Source organism: Eublepharis macularius, chromosome 6 (genome assembly GCF_028583425.1).
Source record: "Eublepharis macularius isolate TG4126 chromosome 6, MPM_Emac_v1.0, whole genome shotgun sequence".
Taxonomy (NCBI): Eukaryota; Metazoa; Chordata; class Lepidosauria; order Squamata; family Eublepharidae; genus Eublepharis; species Eublepharis macularius.
This window is the reverse complement of record NC_072795.1, coordinates 65,548,292-65,574,679: the sequence shown is the minus strand read 5'-3', so window position 1 is coordinate 65,574,679 and position 26,388 is coordinate 65,548,292. Positions and strand designations below refer to the sequence as shown.

Sequence of the window (26,388 nt, the reverse complement as noted above, 5' to 3'; positions counted from 1 at the left end):
AACCACATTTACTTTCATCCCTGTCATGATGTGCGCACCTCAGGGAGGCTTGGAGGTTACCTGTACCTCTGACGGTTGCTTTTTCAAGGTGGGAACCACCTGCTAACCAGAAGCCTCATCAGGCAAGGGCCTTGCCCACTTTCCTGAAGCACAAAGCAGGTGCCACATTGTTGAATGGTGTTCAGAGGAGCCACAGGTAGCATGCCAAAGTGCCACATGTGTCTCTCAAATAACTGAGTATCACTGCCACTGCACTAATGAATCCGGTACAAAAGGAGACATATTAGGCTCTTCAGTCATAATGATTTTGATGATCCACCTGCATGTAAGGGTAGATCACACCATGTGCAATCCTTTTGATACATGTGGTCACCATCTTGTGTAAATATGGCAAAGTGTATTTTTCAGCTTCAGCATGCACAAATGCATATGGCCAAAAATCTGGGTTTCCTGTCATACACAAAAGCTGGAACATACTTGTGTTGCTCTATTCACACAAAGTGGCAACCACACATACCAGAATCATGCTCTCCTATTATGCAAGGCTGAAGTGCTAAACTGTAATGACTGCAGGGCTATAGTGTAACCTACTATATATACAGGATTGTCCCCAAAACCACTCCTGAGCCTCCCCTCAAGATGTATAATACAGAATTACCCCAGCAACCATGAAGAAGATACTGTTCTCTTATTTCCTGGACAACACTATCCATGTCTTTTTATTTTCCCCACTACATCAACTCCATGCTGAAGTAATTAAAAACAGTGAAAGTGAAACAATGGATATTGCTGGCAGAAGATCTCTAGCATCTCCAGTTAAAGGATCTTATTTAGCAGGTGTTAGGAAACCTCTTTCTCTGCCTGAAATTCTGTAGAACCACTGCCAATCAGAATACAATACTGAGCTAGATGGACCTATAGTTAGCATAATGCAACCTGAGTATCTGCCTTAAATCAACAAATAAATATTTACCTGGCTGTACCACTAACATTCTCTACTCACCTGCTGCTTGCTGGCAACTATATTACTGCTCTGGGTTATAACGTGGCCAGAGATGGAAATAGATGCAACAGGCTTTCCTCTCCAAACATTACTACAGAAGTGGCTAAAGGACACATCCACTGAGCATTTGTATATGGGCTTCTGGGGTCTATTTCTTGGCACTGACACCTGTGTAGGAGGTGTACACCAGTACTATCTGCAGACCAGTACTAACTGCATGCACACTGTATGCCTCATGAAAATTACATAGAACAGCAAGTTTTTAAGAGGCTGCTTCTCTCAGCCACTTTGTAGTAAAGAGGCCACATATAATAACCTTGTGTGCAACCCCTGGAGCTAAAAAATGAAGTTGCATTTGGCTGTTGAGCCATGAGTTATACAGGCTTGCTTCAATTTGTCATATTTCATGGATTGAATGAGGCATGCTTTAGTCTATGAAAGTTTCTGCTATAGTAAATATTAAAGAGTCCAGTAGCACCTTTAAGACCAACCAACTTATTTGTAGCAAAAGCTTTCAAGAACCACAGCTCTCTTCGTCAGATGCATGATGCATCTGACAAAGAGAATTGTGGTTCTCAAAAGCTTATGCTACAAATAAGTTGGTTGGTCTTAATGGTGCTACTGGACTCATTAGTATTTTGCAACTACAGACTAACACGGCTATCTCCTCTGGATAGTAAATATTGTCAGTCTTTAAGGTGACACAAGACTCTTTTTGGTTTTTACTGTAACATAGCTGCCATTATGGATTTTTCCAAGAAAAAAAACCAGAATTAACTGTTCCATCTGAACAAACCAGCAGCTCCTAGAAATGTTTCTGTCACTATGCTCCTTCACAATCACTAAAAACAACACAGCAAAGATAACTAGCTACATAGAAAAATATGCCACATAAACAAGCTGTTCACATGAGCCAACACTAGTTAACCATCACATAATCACCTCTGTAGCACCTTCAGCAAGTGCAACACGCCAGTGAAGATAAAGATCTTCAACAAGACTCTCTCATCACAGACAAGTAGCTGACAGTCCAAAATGAGCATGGAAACACAGAAATTCAGAGACCAATTTAGTTTTCGGGGCAGGTCTTCACAGTGCCAGACGAAGAATGTGTATGCCCTGTGTCCTACATTAATCACAAGCAAGAATAGTTTTAATGGCAGCCCTGCAACTTGATACTGCCAGCACCTGCAGAGAAACAGGCTGGCAGCTTTCACCTCCTTGTTACTGTAAGTGTCTGTATTTGTGATCAGGTTTCCTAGAACTGATGCAACATGTGGGCTCCTAAAACCATTCAGCCACATGAAACTGCTCACTAAATGATGCTACTTTAGAGGGCAACTGGCATTATATGGCCACAAGGCCAAAGGGAAACAGAAGTGTGTGATTGGCTTTAGTAATATTTTCAAGTTTGCTTCAGGTGATTAACTACGTTGGTCTGCAGTAGAACAAGAAGAACTGCGCCCAATAGCATCTTAAAGACCAACCAGATTTGGGAAGTCAAATCTGAAGGGAGCCTGATTCTCTAAAGTTAATATCCTGGAATTCTTGTTGGTCTTTAAGGTGCTACTGGATTTAAATTTTGCTGTTCGTAAGTGCCTTGCTTATAGTTGCTTCACACATTACATTGGAAGCAAAAGCATATTTAAAGTTCAGCATGTATCTATTTCTAAAAGAAATGCAGCAAACTCATACTTTACAAGATATAAAAGAGTACATGATCAATTTTTAACATGCACCTACTACAATATGTGAAGCTGCCCTTAGAGGCCAGCAGCAAACACAAAATTATAGTCTTTTGACAGAATGGCCTTTTTATTTTCAAAGTTTAAAAATGCAGTCTTGGAGTACTTCATACTGAGCTCCTTGAGGTGCTCAGCAAGCTTACACAATAAGTAGATCTAGTTTACAAATGCAGAATGCAAATAGTAAGCTGTCATCTGCATGTCAATCTCCCTCCAAGTCTATGTCTTATACACCCTCTTCTAGACTATATAAGGGGCCTGAAAGACAATCCTGACACATACACTTGAGCCTCTGAGGAACTCTCCATAGCTACCCTGCTAATCATGTCATAATGTGATCACTTCATTGGTCATTAAGCACCAAAATGGTGATGCAAGTTACAAAAATTAAAGTCCACTCCCTAATTTCCTCAGCTCACTAATATATGATTCTAAAATTCATTTCTCACAAAGTTATCCACACCACAGTTTACTATATGAAAATAGAATCTGCCAGCATTGCTGAGGGAAGTGGAATAGAGATAGTCTTCAACAACACTGTATATTACAAATTTGATTTCCACCTTCCATACACATCCTTCATCCCAAGTTCTTATTTGAAGAGTAAGGAGTGTCCAATGCTATTTTACACCTGAGGCAATCACATACCAAACAGGCCCCAAACAAGTCTTTGAAGGAGAAGGGAGGAGAAAGGGGGGTGGGGAGGCAAGAAACATGGACAACAGCTCTCTAATTGAAGGAAAGAAGCTTCATCCTGCTGCCTGGGTACCTGTGCTGGTCTGTTGCGGATTCTCTTTGAACATTTGTCAGGTCGCTGCCCTTCAGAGAGAAACATGAAAAAAAATAAAGCAATGATTGCTATTGTAACTGACTGGTAAGGCTGCCTTGCACGAGTCAGGCCATGAAAAGCCTAGTCACTGAAAAACAAACCCTTAATTTAAATGTTAATGAAAGTGCTGTGGAGACATCAGAGGGTTACATTTTCTGGAAGAAGCAGATACACCAGCAGTAGGATTTATGGCCTTTGTTGCCTCCCCTCTTGCTATCCCTGCTTCATCAGGCAGTGAAGTTTAAAAAAACTTAATTTTAACATTAACTCCACACTTCCACCCTGGGATGCAATTGCTAAATTATCTGCTAGCAAAACACTGATCAAAGGTGGAAAAACAAAGGCACACTGCACAGCCAAGCAAAAGTAAACAGCAGCTATGGCCCAGGAAAATTAACTTCTTTCCCTCCCCTTGGAAGTTTGAAAAATGGAGAAGATCACTGACTGGAAATGGAAACCTGCAGTCCTATGACTGCTGGACCTCTGAACCGTAATCAATGTGACAGGAGAAACCATTGCGGGCATTTTTGCCTTGACTGCGCAAAACTGTACAAGAGATGGGTTTTTTCCTTGGCCTCAGCATGATTCCCTGCCCTTGAAAGTAAGAAATTAAATCACAGAAGATGGAGTCAGGTAATGCAACAAACATAAGATATCGGTGGGTAGATAAAAGATCACCATATGACCATGGAACCAATGTTATACGAACAGCTTCAACTACAGGTTGTGAGCAATATAAAATGAATTAGATTTTTAAGACTTGCCTTGTATGTTGGTTCCCTATCATGAAGATTTTGCAGAAGCTTATGAGCAAACTAATTTTGAGAACTGGATTAAATAGGATAATAGATTTCCTCAAAGGACAAATAATTATGTACACCCCCCCCTCCCAAATCCTATTATATTGTTTATGGAAATGTCCTTGACACTGTATGGAAATGTCTTTGATATTGATTGTACTAATCTCACACTATGTAATCTACCTTGAATCTCAGTGAGAAAGGCGGACTATAAATGACAAATGAATAAATGTACCCAGCTAATTGGAAATAATTAACAGCAAATATTTATACTACATTGGTGAGCATGGAAATGATTTATCAGTGAGCATATCAGAAAAATTAAGGATTAGCATACAAAAAGGAGTTAAAAGATATCTGCATACAAGAAATTTTGGGAAGGATACAGGATTTCACAGGTCAACTTTATAGAGGTATGGCATCCTTTTATTATACTGGAATAGGATTAAACCAGATGAGAGTGCTAAGGAGGTAATTCTGAGTTATATTTGAGCTCTATGAACTTGTTTGAAATAGATTATGGAAACTCTTGGAAGTACAAACCTTGACTAGGGCTGCCAACTCTGGGTTAGGAAATTCTTGGAGATTTAGGGGTGCAGCCTGAATAAGCTGGAAACTGGGGAACAGACCGACTTCAGTAGGGTATAATACCATAGAATCCACCCTCCAAAGCAACCATTTTCTCCAGGGGAATGGAACTCTGTAGCCTGGAGACCAGTTGTAATTCTGGGTGATCACCAAGCGCCACCTGGAGATTCGTATGATGTTCCCTCCTCTTTCCCTCTTCATAGTCCTTAAACAGCAGATATGGCACTACAGGCGTTTTTAAAATTCAGAAATAACTTTATTTATTTTAGAGGGGAAAGGTCAGGTGAAATTAGGGGTTGAAAAATTCTGAGGTAATTCAACATAGATATCTCTCAGGTAAAATCAGTACATGCACATAATTTAATTCTTATGCTCTTCACAGATACTTATGTTTAGACGCTTTTGTTCCTATATTTTCCCCCAAACACTCTGGTACACTTTCTTTTAGTATTCTCTGTTTCTTTGGGTTTAAGAATGCTAGTACTCACTTTCTAGTACCCCAAACCTATTCTCTTCAAACACCAGTGCTTTCCTTCAGTTTTTTTAAACTGAATCTTAAGGTCTCCAAAAAGCAGTTTCTAACCGCACCTGACCAGGGATTTCTTCATTCTCCAGAGTACCTCACTGTTTGACTGAGTAGGGAAAGTCTCCTCTCCTTATAAGATCTATCCTCTTTATTCAGCCCAAATAGAAGTCTGCACCTACTTCCCAAACTTCCTTGCCAACTTCCCCCCAGTTCTCCTGTTTTCAGTTAGGACTCCCTCTCCCAACTCCTTCACACTAGATTTGTCAGTCTATGGAGAACAGGATACACTGAAATTGACTCCCACCCCTTGCAACAAGAAATCCAATCTCTTGAGTTAAGGTTCTTTAATGAGATATCATAGCTTCAGCATATATATGTCCATAGGTCACACAGAGGCAAGTAAAAGCATCTGGCTGTACACAGGTCTCTTGTTGAGAATGACGTATGGAGTGCTTGCTACAAAGTTTCAGTCCCTCTATGTACGCCCCCCACCCTTGGTGCCCAAGCAGCTGGGTACAGTCGGTGGGAGAGCAGGATGGAACTGTCCCAAGGCCACTGTGGTGAGCCATCTCAGATAAGAGTGCAGCCTTCCCAGGAGCAGAACAGCTTATGTGAAAAATAGACACACACACACAGGAGATGATTGCAATAATTCAGAAAGATGGAGGGACTGTGGGCAGCAGACCTGACAAGATTCCTCTCAGCTAGGGCTGAAAACAGACCCTTCTCTTTCCAGCTCATGATTAGAGATGGGCACAAACAGCATTACGAACGAAAAAAAGCCACGAACACCCCAATCTTCTGTTCGCAAACAAGCTGTTCGTGAGGCCCTATTTTAGACGAACAAGTGGGCGTCACAAGCCTGGTTTGTGCGTTCGTCCGCTGTTCATGAAGCCAGACAGTCAGGCACCTTCAATCAATTCCCTTGGCAACGGAGGCAGGGACTGTCTGAACTCTGTCTGCACTCCTGTTCCCCTGGAAACCCCAATCTAAGCCCCAATCTAAGCCCCGAGCACCAATTCTTCCAGGACCTACCCACCTGCTGGAACTCCACCTACGACATGATAAGTCATCTAGTGGAGCAGAAGGGCCCGTTGCAGGACATCCTGTCATCGACGAATGTTCTGAGAAAGGGAGAGGAGCTGAGCCTCAGCTCCAAGGAATGGAGAGTCCATGCCCAGATGTCCCAGTTGCTGAAACCCTTTAAGGAGGCCACCAAGTTCTTGTGCACGTACGAGGCCAGCCTGGGTCAAGTCATCCCCCTGATCCATGGGCTCAACCAGTTCCCGGCCCAGGAGCTCAAGGATGAGGAAGAGCTGCTCCCCAGGGTCAGGGACTTTGTGAGGAGGATCCAGGCACGCGTGGCCGAGCGCTTGCAACCTCTGCACCACAAGGTGCTGTACCAAATGGCCTCCCTCTGTGACCCCTGGTTGAAGGGCAGCAACGCCATGCAGGCAGGTCAGATGCAGCGCTGGGGAAAGGAGCTCCACAGAGCGGTGCTCCATTTCCAGGCAAAGAAGGCAAGATGGAGGGAACCAGGCAGGGCCAAGGGGCAGGTGGCAGGGAAGGAGGAGGAGGTGGGAACAAAGGCACACCAGGAAAGACCCACCCAAACGGGCCCACTCGATCTCTGGGCCTCATTGGTGGGTTGTGTGGTTGATCGCAGCACAGTCTCTCGCAGTAGAGGACTCGGCGGGGGCCATGGTGTGAGCATACTTTGCAGAGCCCGCCCACACACACCCCCATTCCAACCCGTTGGAGTATTGGGTGAGTAAATCCACCGTATGGCCGGACCTGTGCATTGTGGCAACCAACATCCTGTCCTGCCCTCCCACCAGCATGCAGAGCGAGCGAGTGTTCTCCCACCTGGGAAACCTCCATCCTCATAGCACTCGTCTGCACCTGGACCTGGTGAACATGTTGACCTTCACCAAAGTCAACCTCCACCTGCTGGGATATCCCTCCGTGGACCTGGACCTAGCTGGGCTCTGAGCCACCCCGGTCTACTATGGTTCTAGGCCAAGCTCCTCTGCAGCAGGCTCAAGATCTCCAGCCTGCTGCCTGGCTCCAGGGCCAAAGCTACTCACTGCTACTACCTGTCCCGTGGCTGCTCAGGTCAAGTTTCTATTAGTGGTGTCCGGGGTCAGCAGCCCAGCCCCCGGACTTGCTGACAGGCAGCGGCAGGGGGCAGCCGGGAGACAGCAGTTCAACCGCTCTGTTTGGCAAACAGAGCCAGAACCTGCCTACCCCAGGGGGAAGAGGCAAAAGGCCAAAGCCTCCGAAGGCTGGAGGGAGCAGGGAGAAGCCAGCTAGTCCCACCCCCCCAGGGGGAAGAGAGGGGGCTAAGCAGGCTAGAGGAAAAGGGCCAAGGCAGGGGGAATAGGGACCCAGCAACAGCCCAAACAGAGCCCTTACCTTCCAAGGAGGAGAAGCAGCCACTACAGCCCAGAGCCACCCCCTAGCTAGAGGACAGCAGCCTGGCTCAGGAGGTGCTAGGAGCCAAGCCCCTCCAGGTGGAGCTGCCACAGGCATTCTGGGGGAGGAGATGGGTAGCCCCGCCCAGCATCAATGAGCAGGCAGCCCAGAAGCTGGCCAGGGCAGCTCCTCGCGAGCAAGGCCAGGCATGCTCAGCAGCACAGAAGCCGGCTGGGGCAGCTCCTCGCGAGCAAGGCCAGGGAGACCTCAGCTGGGGATGGCTCGCATTCAACCCCACCCTGCCAGCAAGGCAAGGAAGCCAAGAAGGGATTAGTGGTAGGAGGGAAACACCTGAGGGAAGGCACAGCTGGGCCAAGTCAGGAGAGGGCACAAGCCTAGAAGGAGGGTGGGGCGGGGAAAGGAAGCCCTATATAAGGTGGCTAGGAAGAGCTCTGAGGTGGTGGGTGTGAGTAAGGAGTGATGATGTGGAGTGAGAGCAGTGCAATGCAACAGTGGAGGCTTGGAGGAGAGTTCTGGAAGGAGGAGATGATGGAGGATGCAGAGGGTAAGCAGGCCAGGTTGAGCAGGCCAGTGAGTGGACTGAGAGGGAGTCTGGGTGATGTATACCGCCCCTCCTTCCACAGAGCAGGGTCCTGCAGTATCCCTGGTGCCCCTCTGATGTCAGGGCTGGCCCAGCTGGGGCCCCGCCCAGCAGCGGAAGCGACAAGCCCTGACAAGTGGTAGTGTCGTGCTCTATCCCCTCTCAGTTCTCGGGGCTGCTTCCAAGGTCCAGTGCCAAGCTCAGTGGTTTTCTTGGCTCATGGCTCGCAAATGTTGGGGGCTTCCCAGTCCTTCTGCGCAATGTGTCCAGGAAGCCTTTGTCCTCCTCTCCCTGACAAGTTCCCAGTCCCTCTTTCAACCTTTCCCTCTCTGGAACTGCTCCGACCCTTCCTAACGACGTCTCCTGTCCTGTCCATCCTGACCTTTCCATGAAGGCAGGAAGGTGAGTGATGCTGGAGACAGCCTCCACTAAGACACAGGAGGGGCAGACAGACCTCTCCTGGAGCAGTCTGCGTAATCCTTCACGGTGAATGTTGGGGTTTTCCTTCCCAGTCCTTCTCCACAACGCGGCTGGTAACCCTTTGTCCTCTTCTCCCTGTCAAGCTCCAGGTCCCTCTTTGGACCTCTCCCTCTCTGGAACTGCTCAGACCCCTCCCAATGGCCTCTCCTGTCCATCCCGTCCTTTTCGCAAAGGCAGGAAGGTGGGTGGTGTCTGCTGCGGCAGCTTCCGGGCACAAGGAACAGCTCAGCTGCTGTTGCACATGCAATTGTGCGGTACTGTGGCCCCTGTCAACGGCACCAGCTGTTCCCTCTGGGCAGGGGGAATGGGCCCCACTGTGACCAGTCACGTCCTTTCCCAAAGGCAGGAAGGTGGGTGATGTTCGCTGCTGCCACTAAATTAAAGTTGACATAGCAGCTTATTTGTTAATAGTGGCCCTAATGAGGGCAAAAAGGCAGGGTATAAACAAATTTTAAAACTGTGTTAAAAGAAAGTATTTTCTTTTTTACAATATCCGTATAATTGTATCAGAGAAAACAAAGTAAAATTAAATCAATATTTTTCTCCAAGCAAGTTCAATTTGTTGATGTGGTAAAAGAGCATGTATCTGCATGCCCTCCAAAAATGCAAAAGCAGTATCACAAGACTCAAGTCATGTCAAAAATCTAAAGCTACTGCATCAAGCAACCAGAAGATCAGAGTCAGGGATGAAACTATCTAATTTTCTTCATAAGGAAAAAGAGATGCAGAAAATCAAGCTAGAAAAGTTCTTGCACTTCATTGTCATGAAGAAAATATCTAAAGAACTTTCTATAAGTAACATCCCTGTGAGATTTCACATTAAGAGTACCATTCTATTTATGGTCCATTTTAGGAAGCAGTCTGTTCTACAATTCAGCTCCAGCTCTGCAAATCAAGGTGGGATCTTGTCAGTGCTTTTGCTGCTATCAGTGACATTGTTAAACCTCCCTTACAGTTAACACATACCTCTTCAGTTTCTTCATTTGAGAAGAAATGTTAATTACAGAAGAAACAAATACTCCTATCACTATATTGCCTTTATAAAGTTAGTAGTATCATTGGGATATAATGAAATTTTAAAAATCTAGTCCTAGTCAGTGTATACTCAGAGCACTGCTGCGATATAGTACGGCCTCAGCCTTATTAGCCCACAGAAAAGAAGAATGTCTTAGCAAATGAATCATACTGCTCTGTAAGCAAACTTCAGAAGCAGGCAAGGGAGGGTGCACAGAATTTGGAGAAAGTCAGATGCATATCCTACTTATGCCATACATAATATCTAAATCAGCCTGCTCCAGTAGATTTTCAGCCTCCCTATTCATCTGGTGGAGGCAACATTGCTGTTTTATAGATAACATTACTTCTGCTTTCAATTCCATAACAGAAGTAGCAGTATCTCAATACTATGTCCTAACTAAGCAGAGACAAGTCTAATACAACCCACAAATCTACTCTTAATCTAGATCATAAGAGAATCTGGACCAACAGGTTGAGAATGAAACAAAAATAGCTGTCAACAATTGCCAATGAACAATAATGCTTTGCTCCCTCAGAAAGGCAACGTAACAGCCTCCTAAATGTATGCAAACGAGCAAAGAAAAACAGGACATTTAAGCCCCCCCCCCTTCCAAACTAACTTTAATCAACAAGACTACATAAATCAAGTAGGAGAGAAGGGAAGATCAGGATCTCACCCTGTACCAGCAAAGCCCCCCTTTACACCCCAAATCACTCTCTGCTAGGATGGCAGCAACATTTTTTTTTGGAAGAGACAAGTTTATAGGTTAGTGGACACCCTTGCTCTATGGAATTTTAATTAACTTCTCCCATCATCAATATGTTAAAGAGCAAGGGTTCTATTATACAGAGTCAGCAGTGTGTTCTAAGCTCTTGCTATATCAGCCATCAAATTGAAGAATTAATGACGTGGCTAATCAGCTCTAATACTTAGGGGGAGGGGAGGAAGAGAGGTGTGGTGGGATCAGCAGTCTCATAAAACAAGTGAGTGATCCAAACCTGTTTGCTGATGGAGAAGTCACTCTGCACACTTCCATTTATCACCCAGTGAGGAGAAAATACTTTAGGTAAATATTGTGACAGAGAAAGCATGTTCACTGCAGGGAAAGAAGTCAGTGTTCTGACAAGAGGCCATCCCTGCAGGTCATCACTTAGGAGGATAAAGCAGTGTGCTGTAAACGGGCTCTCCTGGCCACTGAAGCACACTCAATGGGAAGAGCTCTGAACTGACAGACTATAGCCTTTCATTCTGATTGAGCAGATGCAAGCAACTCTTTTAACAGATGCAACTAGAGGTTAGCACTGGCTGTACTGGGTTCTTATGTCGAAATGGGATGTTAGGCGCCCTGGCAAGAGACGGACAAGACTCCTTGTGTTTTAACTAATTCAAGCAATGTAAACTGGGAAGGAAAGCCAGAATACAGACCAATCACTACAAGGCCAAATTCTGCCTCGATTATTTTAAATACTGGAATAGGTATACATCTAATGCAAGGGATCCAAAAACTTGTGAAAAATTAAGCTTTGCTCCACATACAAGGAGAACATCATAGGACAATTCACAGCTCAAAGATCAGCTATAATTCCAAACAAAAAATGAGTTTAAATTGGAATACAATTGCTTTGTTCCAACCTGCTTTGTTAAACCAGTCCTCAAAATATAACATGAGCCAGAGTACAGAATTCTTCAAAATACAAGGCATTGCAAGGCATTAAGTAGTACCTTTTTATTATTTTTGTATGTGTAGCAGCCTTCAGTTCTTATAATCATGCACATCAACCTTCAGTTTTTAAAATCATAAGAATAATGGCTATTTGATAACTAAAAATCACTCGTCAGGGCCATTTAATTTCTGCCATGCATTCCTTCCAATAAACTTATTTGCGTCATTTATAGTATTATAATATTTATAATATTATAATTAAATATTATAATATTTATTTGCCTCATTTATAGTCCACCTTTCTCACTGAAAGGCAGATTACATAGTGTGAGATTAGAACAATTAGTATCAAGGACATTTCCATACAGTGTCAAGGACATTTCCATACAGTATCAAGAACATTTCCCATACAGTGTCAAGGACATCTCTATAAACAATGCCAGAGGGTAAATAAATACAAGTTTACAAAGACATAGCAATAGCAAGGATCCAATACAGAGATCCAATACAAGGCCATGAAGAGCTTTGTATGTAATAACCAATACCTTGAACTGAGCACGGTAACTGATGGATAGCCAATGGAGTGAATGTAGGATGGAAGTGATGTACATACTCCTGCTCACTCCTGATATCAGTCGAGCTGCAGCATTTTGCACCAATTGGAGCCTCTTAGTTAACTTAGATAGGAGGCCAATGTATAGTGCATTACAATAGTCAAGTTTTGATATTACCATAGCATGGATCCAGGTGGCCAGGTCAGTTTTGTTGAGATAAGAAGCCATCTCCCAGGCTAGAGTGAGATTGTAGAAAGCATTTATTTTGGGGCTGCCTTAACTTGTTTTTCTAGTAGTAGCGCTGGATTCAGTATAACCCCTGGGGTCTTAACCGAGTCTGCAAGGGTCAGACAAACTCCATCGAAAGCGGGGAATACAATGTTACCATAGCATGGATCCAGGTGGCCAGGCCAGCTTTGTTGAGATAAGAAGCCATCTTCCAGGCTAAAGTAAGATTGTAAAAAGTTGTGGGTTTTTTTGCGGCTGCCTTAACTCGTTTTTCTAGTAGTTGCGCTGGATCCAGTATAACCCCTGGGGTCTCTTAACCAAGTCTGCAAGGGTCAGACGAACTCCATCGAAAGCGGGGAGTACAATGTCTTTCAAGGTCTCTGCCTTCCCAACAAGCATCACTTCAGTCTTGTCTAGGTTCAATTTCAATTTGTTATTTTTCATCCATTTCACCACAGCTGTCAGGCAGAGGTCTAAGATTTCTACTGCATCCTGTGGGGAGCTAGATAGCGAGATCTAGAGTTGGGTGTCATCTGCATATTGATGACACCCAACTTCATAGCTGCGAATGAGTTCCCTAAAACATGGGAGATAGGACTGCGCCCTGCAGATGTGGTCTTAATACATCAGACTGCATTTACAGGAGCCCAGTTATGGTCATAACAACAGCTATGTGAGTGACAGTGCTATCACAAACAGTTACACCCTTCCAAGTCTGCTGAACTCAATGGATTTAGAAAGGTGTAACTCTGCTTAGGATGGATGGCACGGTTAAGTTTAGTGTTATCCAACATTCTTACAGAAGATTAGTACTCCCCCAGTAGGAGAAAGAAAATTAAATTAAGTAATTCACCAATCCATTGTAGCTTCTGAGGATGCAGAGATGTTCTTTTAATTGTACACTATCAGCAGAAAAGGCAGTCTGAACAAGAACCAAACTATAGGTCTTTATAATATAGTATTTACTACCAAGGCTGCAATACTAAGAACACTTTCCTGGACCTCATCGAATAAAATAACATACTACTGAATAGACCTGCTTAGGATTGCTTCCTGAATGTGTTTTGCTTTTCTTTCAGAAGTTGCCAGAACTACATTCTTAGTTCTATTACTTGAATAAATCTCACAGAGGAACTATATGCATAAAGAGTACCATTCCATTTTGTTACCCTTCCATAGACCTGGTGTTCCTAGACTTTCACTCTGTCTATCTTACAACTGTACACAAATAATTTCTGTAATTAACTCCATAATTGCTGCATAAGCAGTCTGCCTTTGCTGCAGCTTTCCATTGCCTCCATCTGCTGCAGGGTTCTTCCTTTCAGCTAAGCCATGATTAAACATGGGCATGATCCCCCCCAAAAATACCGATCAAGCTGTTCATGGATCCACGCTGGTGACGAGTCCAGATCACTGATTCACTCCGATCAAGTCCCGTTTCTGATCTGAGATCTGGGATCGGAGGGGCGCCCCCCCCCCCACACACACTTAGAGCAGATGGGGGGGAAGTTTTTAACCCAGCAACAAGCCGCCTCCCCCTCAGTGAGGGGACGTTTTCTCACACACACACACATGCACGCACTTAGAGCAGAGGGGGGGAGTTTTTAACCCTGCGACAAGCCGCCTCCCCTCAGGGAGGGGACGTTTTCTCTCTCTCACACACACGCATGCACTTAGAGCAGGGGGGGAGTTTTTAACCCGGCGTTTTCTCTCTCACACACACGCACGCACGCACTTAGAGCAGAGGGGGGGGAGTTTTTAACCCATCCCTGCCTCCAGAGAGAGAGAGAGAGAGAGAGAGAGAGAGAGAGAGAGAGAGAGAGAGACCCCGTCAACAAGTTTCAGCCCGCTTTTTAAAAAAAGCAGGGATAGAATCCTCCATCCCACCCAATTTTAAAAGCAAGCAGCCAGTCTTCCAAAAGCATATTTTAAACAGGAAGAAAGTAAAACCAGGATCCACACGGATCCTAGCGGATCCTATGGTTTTTTAAATAGGAAAAACACAAATGAAACATCAAATCACATACCAACTTCTTGCAAAAAGCAGGCACTGGGCTGAGAAGCCATGAGGAGAGAGATATCTCTTTTCAGTTAACTCTTTCAGCACTGAACGAACTCAGGAGAGGAGCGCAAAACAGCTTGATAGCTGCTCTCAAAGCAAGGGGTTTTTGAAAGAGTTAACACTGAGAAAAGCTTTTCCTCGCTAGGGGAAATATTATCAAGTTTCAAACAGAGCTCAGGCATTCCCCCTGCCTTCGTTGCCAGGGGAACAGATTGTTGGCGCCTGAATGTCTAGCTTCCCGGTCCTATCACAATCGCCCCGGAGTCCCGACTGCTGGATCGTTTGTCGTGGAAGACAACGATCCACCAGGTCACGATTGGGAGATTGCCATTATTGTGGGGGGGGTTTGATCTTAATCCAGATCGTGCCCATCTCTAGCCATGATCACAAAAGGGTATATTAAAACATCCTTGTTTGTTTACTTTTTGAGCATGCAGTTATGTGACAGTCACATCCACACCCTTAACCAGGGCTCATTTCGAGGGGGAATGCACAGGAACGCAGTTCCGGCAGTTCCCCAAAGAGGTCACATGTCAGGTGGCTCCGCCCTCCTGACTCTCGGCCATTTTGGGCCCGTTTCGGCCTGGATTGGGGCCGAAACAGCCTGGATCAGGCCTCTGACAGGTTGTGGATCACTCTCCTGCTCATCAGCAGCCCGATCCTGACCATTTTGGGCCCTTTTTGCCATTTTGGGCCCAATTTTGGCCCTGAATGGCCAAGATTGTGTCCAAAACAGCCAGCGTAGGAGATGTCAGGGGGTGTGACATATGCAAATCAGTTATACTAATGACATACTTCTGGCGATGGCAAGAGGTGTGGCATATGGTAATGAGTTATGCTAATGAGTTCCTCCAGCTCTTCTTCTATGAAATGACCCCTGCCCTTAACACCTTGCATGTTACCTGATCTTTCAAGTAACTGATTTGCTACAGTGCCTCTAGTTCCTATTCAAAGCCCATTCTATATTCCTAGTGGTCATGATCTCGTTCCCCACCATAAATCCTATTTGACTTGCATCTTCTCTGCAAAGCAGTGGATTTTGTATGTAAGAAAATGCATTGCATTGCAGACTGGAATGTGGCCTCAATCTCAAAAACAGTGTGCAATGTAATTAATGATGACAGAATTAATACTCTCTCACTTATACAGATTCCCTTAACTGTTGAAAACATCTCACGTCATTTTTCTTTATCTTTCGGGGGCAGATGCTTTCAATAAGTGCAGTTTCTCACTATACAGATTTTTATGCAGAAATACTAATGCAAGCACTGAAAATTTTGTTTTTTAAAAAGTCAATGAACAATAACAAAATTGCCTCCTCCCACAAACACCTCTCAAATGGGTATGAAATTAAACTAAACAAGATGCCAGAAGGTTTTTCATTAGATCTCCAGTTCATTTTCTTAGAAATAGTAGAGGGAGGGGGGTTCGTTCAAATTGAGGTTGTGGCACGGTGAAGAAAATGTTTAGCTTTTCCCATGCACTGTTTTTTTAACAATAAGTGCCTCTTCCTTCTCCTCCAAGCTCCTATTTATATGGCTGAGGGAAGCATACAGGTTGCCTGGTTTCCTCTAAAGACCAAATAGTATGTGTTAGAGGACTACATGAGACCAAGAAAACAACACCGGATTTAACTCCCTCTCCCCCATGTTGTGGTACTAATCAAAATTCAGTGAGGGCTCTGTTTCTGATACTAGAGATCTGTTTGTGCAGCATCTTACATAGGTTGCCCCTCACTTACATAGTTTGACCCTCACTTATTGTTCTTGTAACCACTGCATGCCACCTGAATATCATTGTCTAACTAAATAACATTGTCAAAATGAGACTTGTAACAATAATAATTTACATGGACTAAAATGTGGCAGTAGCAAGCTTTAAGTAAATATATAAAAAGGCCTTCTGTTTTCATTTTAATATAATAACCAAATTCTTAATTCCTAGTTTCATGGTGAAAAAAGTAAACACATAAGGAAGCTTCTGAAATAGGTTTATAAACCAGAAGCAGAATGGAAATGGTATCTGATGAGAAAGAGCATGGAGTTCTACATGTGTAATTTTTATTCCTTGTATCTCTCTATCTCACCCACATCCATAATATACTACAAGCTCAAACTTTCCTTTTCGAGTTGTTAAGAAAAAAATTAGAGCAAATCCCTCCACCTTGAAATGAAGTCTTCAGTTGACATTTTTCAATACATTCTTAATCTGCGTAATTCATAATTTTTTCTTAGAAAAATAAGGTTTTTGGATGGTGATAGGCAGCTTGGACAATAAATAATCCGAGGCGATCATGTATTAAAATGCATCCTCTTACCTTGACAATGGACTAATAGCAATAGACCAGACCCGATCTTCAGTCTGTATGGTGTGCAAACATTGCCCAGCTCTGCCTGGTGATAAAGACCAAACCTAGAAAAAGGTGTAAATATTGTTAGTATTCAAAAATTATTTCCTCCCCACATAATTTTTTGATAACCACCACTCTCCACCACCCCAGGCCATAGCATCAGAAATCTTCTCCATCACCACATTATTTTGAGTGTAAGCTCTAAGCAAATACATTATTTAAAGCAAAGATATTACAGAAGAGACTAGCAGCAAGATCTGTTCAAAACAGTTTCAGTTAAGGCTGTGGACAAGGAGAGGGATCGTCATCTGAAATGTGTCCATTCAAATGGTATGGGAGCATAAAATTAGATTTTATCTGTCATCTTCACTCTTTGTAAGTCCTTCCATAGGCAAACTTTTGAAGCCTCCTTCAAAAATATTGAAACCTGCTTCAAAAAATATTTTCAAAAAAACAGCAATACTTGAAGGGTACAATCTTGTTCTTAGCACACTTTTTGTACTACTGATAAAATATGCATGAACTTCTTAATGCATATTTTGACAGTACAACAATATGTATTTTATCATCAGACCAAAGTAACACCAACCAACTGATCTCCTATTTTCTGGATTCGAAAATTATCGCCTCGGGCTCCCTTTCTACCTAACTCTTCCCCACCACACAGCCCCACAAAGTCTTAAAGGAGTTTCAAAGCTGGGGATGTTGTATTTGTTTGTTTGTTGATAATGCTCAGGATTGTAGGCTATTCAGTGTCAGTGGGGAATTTGTCACCTAGTGTCAGAAAAAGGAGCAGAAAAGCTGAGCTCCTTTAATGCATCCCTATCTCATGCAAGTTAAAAATATTGCTGGGAGCATACTATCTGGTGCCTATCAATGAGGAATGTGCATTAGCAGCTACTCAGAGCTCAGCCCTAATCAACACTCACCATCCCTCCAAAGCACCCAATGCACTTACAACTCCCATTAGAGACCTACTCGGGATTCCCTTCCAGCTAGGAGTCAACACAAGGAAAATGTCACTTGGTAAAAATAAAAGCAATTCTCTATTCATAAGGATCAGGATGGAAGTGTTAGGTGAGCCAGGTTCTATTTCTGCTTTTAAAAAATGTGTACAACTAAAGCTGAATTCCCTTTGACTTTGAGGGTTTTGCCCTCAAGGTCACAAGATGCTTCAAAGGTTCAGTTGCAGGAGGGCAGGCACACTTGGCCATCAGAAGGAAAAAACCTGTAGTGCAGAAGACTGAAGTATAGGAGTTACATTCTTATTCCGATGAAAAATTATGAGTTGTGTATACTTTATACAAACCGTCATCTAAAACATAAAACATCCACGCTCAACACTAGAAAATAATTTAGTACCCAATTCAAATCACAGTTCAATGGAAAAGGCAAAATTGAACTCAGTGGGGCATATCTCTAAGTAATGCATCTTGGATTAAAGTACCAGCTTTACTTCTCAACATATTAATATTTCAATAGACTGTATAGGCCATAATTCGCACAAGAGAACCAAACTACCATACTTCCACCATCTTATGAAGTCTATGCATACTTCCAAATTACATTGCTCATTGTCAGGATATATCAAAAGGTAGTCAGTTTGGAACCAGCTTCCCTGCTGCATTCCCTCACAGCCACCTTTCCTTCTCCTGCAACATTGGGGGATTTTTTTTAAAAAAAAAACAATAGCCAGATTGCTTTAGCACTGCAATGTTATAACAATCTATCTATTAGATCCTTTGAACTCTCAGCTTTCATTTTTTTAAAAAAAGTCTCTGGCTCTTTTAATTTATCTCTGTAACAGAAGAGGCTAAAGATGTTTTTTTTTTTAATGAAAACTCGGAGTTTAGAGAATGTAATCATTATAACATTACACTGCTATAGTGATCTAGCGATTGCTGTTTGTTTTTAGTGGCCCTGATGGTACAGGGGAGAGTGGCAGTTGCAGAGGAACAGAGCAGGTAAAGTGCAGGAAACCCTTTTTCTGAAAGCCCCATTGCTGCTGAGCTGAATTGGCAGCTGCAACAGGAAAACTACAAGGAAATGCTGCCATATGGAAGTCCCCCTCATCTCATTATGTTTAGTCGCACCATCTTACGAATAAGGACTTTTGCTGACACTTGCCATCTGTGAAAGAATTTTTTGCCAAGGTACCAGATAGCTAGATGGCCTGTCTAACTGCTTTCAGTTCAAGCCAGCTGAAGTGGTTCCACTGGATCACATGAATTTTGCTAACTGGTGGAGGCTAAATACATTCCTAATGCCTGCCCCAGAAACAGGCGACAGTGGTGATTTATTAAGGTACATTAGGAGAAAGTATGTGAAGCAGAAGCTATCAAAAAATGAGACTGTCACAGTGCTAAAGTGTCCGTCATCCTAGCGTCTTCAGAATCTCCTGCCAAACTTCTATAAGCTACCCTAAGTAAGTAAATCTGCATGGCCTCCACTAAGCTAACTATCACTTTATATTCTATGTCTATATAATCTTTTAGACTGTCTGGAGAACATAGTTTTTTCTCTTAAAAATGATGGGCAGATGTTGTCCAACTCACTGGGTTGGGGTCAAATTCCCCAGCAGAGATCTTATTTAGAAAATTTACCACCTTGCCTTTCTTGGAGATATTCTAAACAATTTACAATAAATAAATACAAATAATACAAACGAGGCATTTCTGCTATAACCCTGCAGTCTAAAACTCTTCTGATTCTTTTACTAGCATTCAGTCCAAATCTTGCTTTTGGGACTGAAGCCAAAATTCATTTGCTGCTGTATAAGTACATCAAAAAGTGTCATCTGAAGATCTGATGGTTCTCTTGAAATTCAAAAATATCATAAAAGGCTTCTCTGACTGTTACTAAATATTCCAAGACAGTTACTGATGACTAGAATGCATATTCCTCAACATGCTCGTCAAATGGCCAAATCCTTTGTTTAGTGCCCCATGAGAAGCTAGCCAGTTATGACATTGTTCTGTTGGCTGCACAAGAATGAATAATTGCATGAAAGTGATCTGCTCCTCTAGGAGAGTGGCCCTATAGATGTTCCTGTTCCTAAACCAAGATTAGGAAAGGCTGTGAAGTATAACATAGGAAAAGCAAAGATAATGATGAATTCCACTTACCAACCCATACAAGTTCAGAAAGACCATCCATCCCAATCCTAGTAACAAGAGTTTACAGACATCAAACTCTTCTCTGTCATTTGTCTTTTCTAATATCCCATGCCCAAAGTGCTAATGTAAAAAAAAAAGATACTGCTTCATTGCATAACTGACACAATCATTTTCAGAAGGCAATACACCATTGGTTCAGCCTCCAGTGGTTCAGTCACCATTGGTTCAGCTAAATTGCACATGAACACAGATCTGTGAGAATTGTTGCCAAGGAGACCCCCCCCCTCCCCTGTTCTGAGGCCTGCCATGAACTGTGTCAGTTTCCTGCATTGCTGTTCCTAAAGTTACACCAAAGACTCTGTTCCAGGGCAGCACTGCCTGCGCCCGTTTCCTGATTACCCTGCTTTTATGGACTATGCTACATGTGCCTGTTTCCTGTCTCTGTCATGGACTACACTGTCTACACACTGTTTCCTGCCTCCATGGATGTCTGCCTCACCTGGGCCCAGAGCCACGCTGTTAGCAGCATGGTGCCAGCCGGGGAGACCCTCCTCGAGGCTGGCCAGGCGCCCCCTGATCAGTTCCCGTGGGAAGTCTCTCGCGGGCCAGCCACCAAGCTTGCCCTCGCTATCGGGCAGCCTGCTAGCAAGCCCTAGTCATGCCCAGGCGGCAGCCATGTTCCCAGGCAGCCAGAAGACCAGCCTGAGCAGCCTGCTCAGAGAAGCCATTTCGTGGAAGCGTGCAGACCACGTCCGCAGCGGCCAGCCTCGCCCTGCTCTGCATATCTCGATAGCTGCCCCGGAATGGAAGCTAAAGTGCCGGCTGTCCTGAGCACTTAATGGACGCATCTCAAAGCAACCTCCGCATTCCAGAGCTGATGACATCGAGACAAGCCCAGCTCCCTGGAAGATCCATTCAACCCGCCCAGCATTCCCCCTCCCTCCTTTGTCCCCTCTTCCCGAGGTGTCACAATAATATATTCAGATTCTAAAGTGGCCCATCTAGGGTAGTTGTAGAACCATTAAACCTTTGTTTCGCCCGTGAGAACCACAGGGAAAGGCACCAGCCCCAGGGTACGTTTTGGGGTATTTAAGCCGGCCTCCCTGGCCATGAGGTGCGCGTGCCATTCCTATCCTGACACCCTTGCTGTCACTCTCTTTGGATCTAGTGCAGGCATTAGTCCATCCCGTCTCGCTGTTACGTCTTTCTTCCACGCCATGACTAGGTGACTATACCCAGTTCCGTCGCTCTCAAGTGGGCTCTCCTGCTCATGCAACCATCTCTATTTTTCCTACTCTATATTTCTTAGTTCCTCATATGTACCTTGTATGTGTGTGCTAACTTAGGCATACGCAACACTATTTAGTAAAAACACGTTTTATCGTTATTAGTCTGCCTCTTTATTAAACGAGTGTTCTGGAGAGGGACCCTGGTATATATTGGTTAAGATCCACACTAATTAAACCCAGACTGCAAGCTAATATCCCCTTTTAAAAGAGCAGTTCTGGTAACAGAATCTTGCATTTCGCTTTCCAGCTTTCCATACCTTTCTAAGGAGAAGTGCTACAGATCTAAGCTAAGCATACCTATGCCTTCTGTTGTGTCCTCTCACAGCTTACAATCAAGCCCAATAACAGCCCTAAATCCATTCACTCTCATCATGTAGATAGCTATAGCCAGGCTAGTTGTGTTATTAAGACATGAAATGTACCACTCTCCCCTTGTGGCAGTAAAGTATTTGAGAGATCATGCACTGAACATTACAAACAATTCAATGGAGGAGAGCCGGTTTAGTGCAGCAGGACTCTAATCTGGAGAAGCAAATTTGTTTGCATTGCACAATAAGAGCACAGAGCACTTTATATTAAAGAGTTTATAGAGTTAAAATCCAGTATAAGTTTATGCAAGTATATTGATTGTGAAGAGAGTTTGTGGTAGGGCGTTTCAGAATAGTTACTCTCTTTAAGAAGCCTCTTTCACTTTGTAAACGCTAATCTGGAGAACCAGGCTTGATTCCCTACTCCTCCACTTGAAGCCAGATGGGTGACCTTGGATCAGTCACAGCTCTCTCAGAGCTCTCTCAGCTCCACCTACTTCACAGGGTGATTGTCATGAGGATAATAACAACACACTTTGTAAACCGCTCTCAGTGGGCATTAAGTTGTCCTAAAGTGTGGTATATAAATCAAATGTTATTATTGTTATTATTATTATAAATGATAGTCAGAAATGGACAGAACCGAGACTGTGACCTTGCTGAATTCTAGAACCCACAATGATCTCCCTTAGCCTAGCCCTGCCTGCCCAGGTCACTAATTTCCACTCCACCTTCCATAAAGGTGCCATTCTCTGCCTTGAAAAGTGCTGACTCTGAAAAGTATTCTGTTAGTAGACATAAAAAATATTTTATTAATTATTAATTACACACTACTTATTCTACATTCTAAGAACATCATTACGCTGTTCTGCAAATGCAGCATTACATTATTCACCAGTTCAGAGTTTGGGTCTTGAAAGAGATAAAACTGAAAGGATTTGTGGGTCAGCAATTAAAAGCATTCAGAAGAAAAACAGCCTGTGTTTTATAGATTACAGCAAAGCTTTTTACTGTGTGAAAAGCTATGGAGAGTGTTAAAAGAAATGGGGGGGTGCTACAACATCTGATTGTTCTGACACGCAACTTATACTCTGGACAAGTGACTGCTGTCAGGACAGAATATGGGGAAACAGAATTGTTTCCAATTGACAAAAGTATCAGACAAGGATGCATATTATCTTCGTACCTATTCAACCTCTATGCAGAGTATAGCATAAAGAAAGCTGGATTAGACCTAGAAGAAGGTGGAGTGAAAATTGGTGGAAGGAACATAACAATTTCAGATATGTAGATGACACCACATTACTGGCAGAAAACAGTGAAGACTTGAAACAACTACTGATGAAGATTAAAGGAGAAAGTGCCAAAGCAGGATTACAGCTGAACAACAAGAAGAAAAAAGTAATGACTACTGAGGAATTAGACAATTTTAAAGTTGACAATGAAGAAATTGAAATAGTTCAAAATTTTCTATTCCTTGGCTCAATCATCAACCAAAGGGAGACTGTAATGAAGAAATCAGAAGAAGATTGAAACTTGGAAGAGCACCTGTAAGGGAGCTAGATAAGATCCTTAAAGGTAAAGATGCCTCTCTGGGAACCAAGATAATCCAAACTATGGTATTCCCCATTACTATGCACGGATATGAAAGCTGGACGCTGAAAAAAGCTTACAGGAAGAAAATTGATTCATTTAAAATGTGGTGCTGGAGGAGAGTTTTGTAGATATCATGGACAGCCAAAAAGACAAATAAGTGGGTACTAGATGAAATCAAGTCTGAATTCTCCCTAGAAGCTTTTGTGCAGCAGTAGAACTAGTTTTGCATCTGCATTCACACACCCTGGCAGCTATCAATTGAAGTAATTCAAGCCTTTTGTGTAACCCAGAAACTAACCATTGGAGTCTTTGTCCTAACTGCTAGGAGGACTCTCCTCCACCTCAGGGCACATTTTACCTATAAAGGTAAAGCTCTGACCCCATTCAAATCGTGCAAGCTTCAAGGATGCTGCTCCCTTAGGGTCTCTTCTCTAAGCCTCTCTTCCTTTGAACACATTTCCGGATCCACAAGCGCTGTTCTCTTGAGGTTTGCCCTAAGCCTCTTGCCTCGCCAAGGATGCTGGCCGTTTGAAACTCTCTCTCTCTCTCTCTCTCCCCCCTTACCACAGATTGGACCCCTTCTCCAGGATAGGTATACTTACTCCCTCTCGCTCTATTCCCAAATCTCTGGCTATATTTCCTAGGACTCTGTGTGTGCGTGTGATTATCTTCCCCCCAGTAATTGGTGTGTATGTGCATGAAGTTCTTGTGTTCAATCAAAATTATTGTTTAATATTAAGCACCAGACTCGCTTGTTCTATTGTTGGAAGGGACCTGGTATACAAAGGGGATTGATCCAAGTTACCGGCCTCTTGCATAGCCATTCTCCTTGCTAGCTAATTCCCCCATAAATCATATTTTCACAAGGAGACCATTTCCAGTAACAGTGCCATTTCCTCTACCTGGGTGGAAGGGATGGGGGCAAAAGGTCGGTAAGTATATTTCCTGGTGTCAATGAAAGGTGGAGTTTACCTTGGGAGTAAATATAGGATCTGGTCTCAAGACCACTTTGTCCTTGTGGAAAGTACACAGGTTGAGGCTGACTGACAAAGCTCCCAATTCCAATATTCTTCTCGGTGACCTAACTGCAGTAAGGAATAGAGTCTTCATCTGTAGCCACTTGAGAGGGATCTCATTAATGGGCTCAAAAGGAGAACCAGTGAGAGCAGACAGAACGATATGTAGTCTCCAGGTTGGAATCCTATGTGCCTGTGGGGGGTCCATGAGGGAAGCTCCCTTAAGGAACCTGGAAACATGAGGACATCTAGAGATGCTGAGACCTTGGTAAGATGGCAGTATCATCGCTAGGGCAGCTGTTTGGCATTGCAAGGTGGCCACGCGAAGTCCGTTAGAGTGGCCATCCTGTAGAAAGAGGAGCATGGATTCCAGTTTGGGTTCAGCCGTGTTGATACCTTTCCTTTGGCACCACCTAATGTTAGAGATCCTAGTGGTACATGACCTTCTAGATACTAGCAATGTGTTGATCACCTGTTGTGAATATCCCAGTTGTGTGAAGTCTTTCAGTTCAACCTCCACGTGGTCAAATGAAGCCATTCCAGGTGTGGGTGCCACACCAGTCCCTAGTGAAATATGTCCCAGGAGACTGGAAGCTTCAATTGTGGAAGGGGGAACCACTGGTGCAGTCAAGAACCATGGACGTCTGGGCCAGTACGGAGCAATGACTATGATGTCCGCTCTCTGCTCGCTGATCTTTCTCAGAAGTTTCAGGATAACCAGAGTGGGTGAGAAGGCGTATAGCAGGGTGCAAGTCCACTGTGAAACGGTTGGAGACGAATCCTTCTCTTCTTGAAAGATGACGGTAGGAGGACCAGGAGGATCCCCTGTTGCCTCTGGAGAGTCTGGGTAGTACTCTCTGGGAATGAAAGCAATTACTTGACGAGGGCCTCCTGTCATTCCTATAGAATGTCTTGAGGAGTGCCTTCTTTTTGTCCTCCATCTCTATCAGGATCTAGTACAGCAATTCTCCAAACAACTTGTTGCCATGGAAGGGATAAGCAAGGACAATGGCCTTGGAGTGATAGTCGACCTGCCATGCCCTCGGCCACAGAGATCGTCGGGTGGCTACTGCCAAGGCCATGGCTCTGGAGGATAGGGAGACGGCATCCAGAGTTGCATCAGTCACAAAGGAAGTAGCCTTCAGTACCCTATTAGCTCCTTCTGCAAGGCATCGGTTGTTAGGAGGAATGAGTTGTAACATCTTCCTTGACCACACGATTGACACTCTGGTGACAGTGGACGCTATTACAGACACCTTTTTGGCCATAGCTGTTGCTTCGTGTGCCTTTCTCAGGGCGAAGTCCACCTTCTTATCCAAGTTGCTGCATATTGAACCTTCCCCTTCCACAGAGAGGAGGCTGCCTATAAGGCTGTCACGGGGTGTCTATGAGCAGTACCTGTAAGAACTGGTTTGTAAAAAATGGTAAGGAATACGATTTTCTGACCATCCCTGGGGAAGATTAGTTAGTCATGGGCTTGGTCCATTCTGCCCTTAGCTGCTTTTCAAAAAATTCAGGGAATAGAAACACCTTTCCTAAGGTGTGTGAATTCCTTATTCCCTTTGGGCCTGGACTTGGGCTTAGAGGGGGAAGTGTTGGATTCTTCCTCGGCCGAGGCCTCTTGCAGATCTAGGGTGGTTTTAGAAAGAAAGTAATGGTAATCCTCCATTTTGAAAAATCTCATAGACTGTTCATTGGCCTCCAGATCCTTCTCTTCCTCATCAGAGAGGATATCTTGTCATCCCTGTCTATAGAGTCATTGTCATCATAAGTGGGGGAGACCCATTCAGAGTGGTCCCCCTCGTAATAAGTAGGCTCTCCCACGGTAGTAGCCTCCCCATGTTTCCTCCTGACGAGGGAAGAGTCATAGAATAACTGACCCTTCGTCCTCACCCGCTTTATACTGGAAGTGACCTATTTCCTCCCTTACCACCTGTCTTAGGACCTCTATGGTCCTTGGGTCAGGACATGCCCATTATGCCTCCAAGTGGCCAGTCTTGTCCCTGGAAGTTCTTGACCTCTTGGAATGGGCAGCAGATATGACTGCGTTCCTCTGCCTTTTGCCTGGATACTGGAAGAGCGCTAGCTAGGCCATGATTGGCTGAAGCACTAACTGAGGCCAAGAGTGCACTTGCTAGGCCATGAGTGGCTACTGAGCTGTTCTCAGAGGATTCAGCACTAGGGAGGACCTTGGTGGCTGT

The 26,388-nt window shown here is 43.9% G+C and overlaps 1 protein-coding gene across 1 annotated transcript in view; it reads right to left on the bottom strand.

The window, feature by feature from the left end:
- The window catches only part of FBXW4 (F-box and WD repeat domain containing 4), a 111,718-nt gene that overhangs the window by 61,823 nt on the left and 23,507 nt on the right, over positions 1-26,388 (bottom strand). Inside the window, exon 5 of the mRNA XM_054982370.1 lies at positions 16,830-16,924. Coding sequence (XP_054838345.1) covers positions 16,830-16,924 — 95 coding nt within the window. The remainder of the gene's footprint in view (positions 1-16,829; positions 16,925-26,388) is intronic.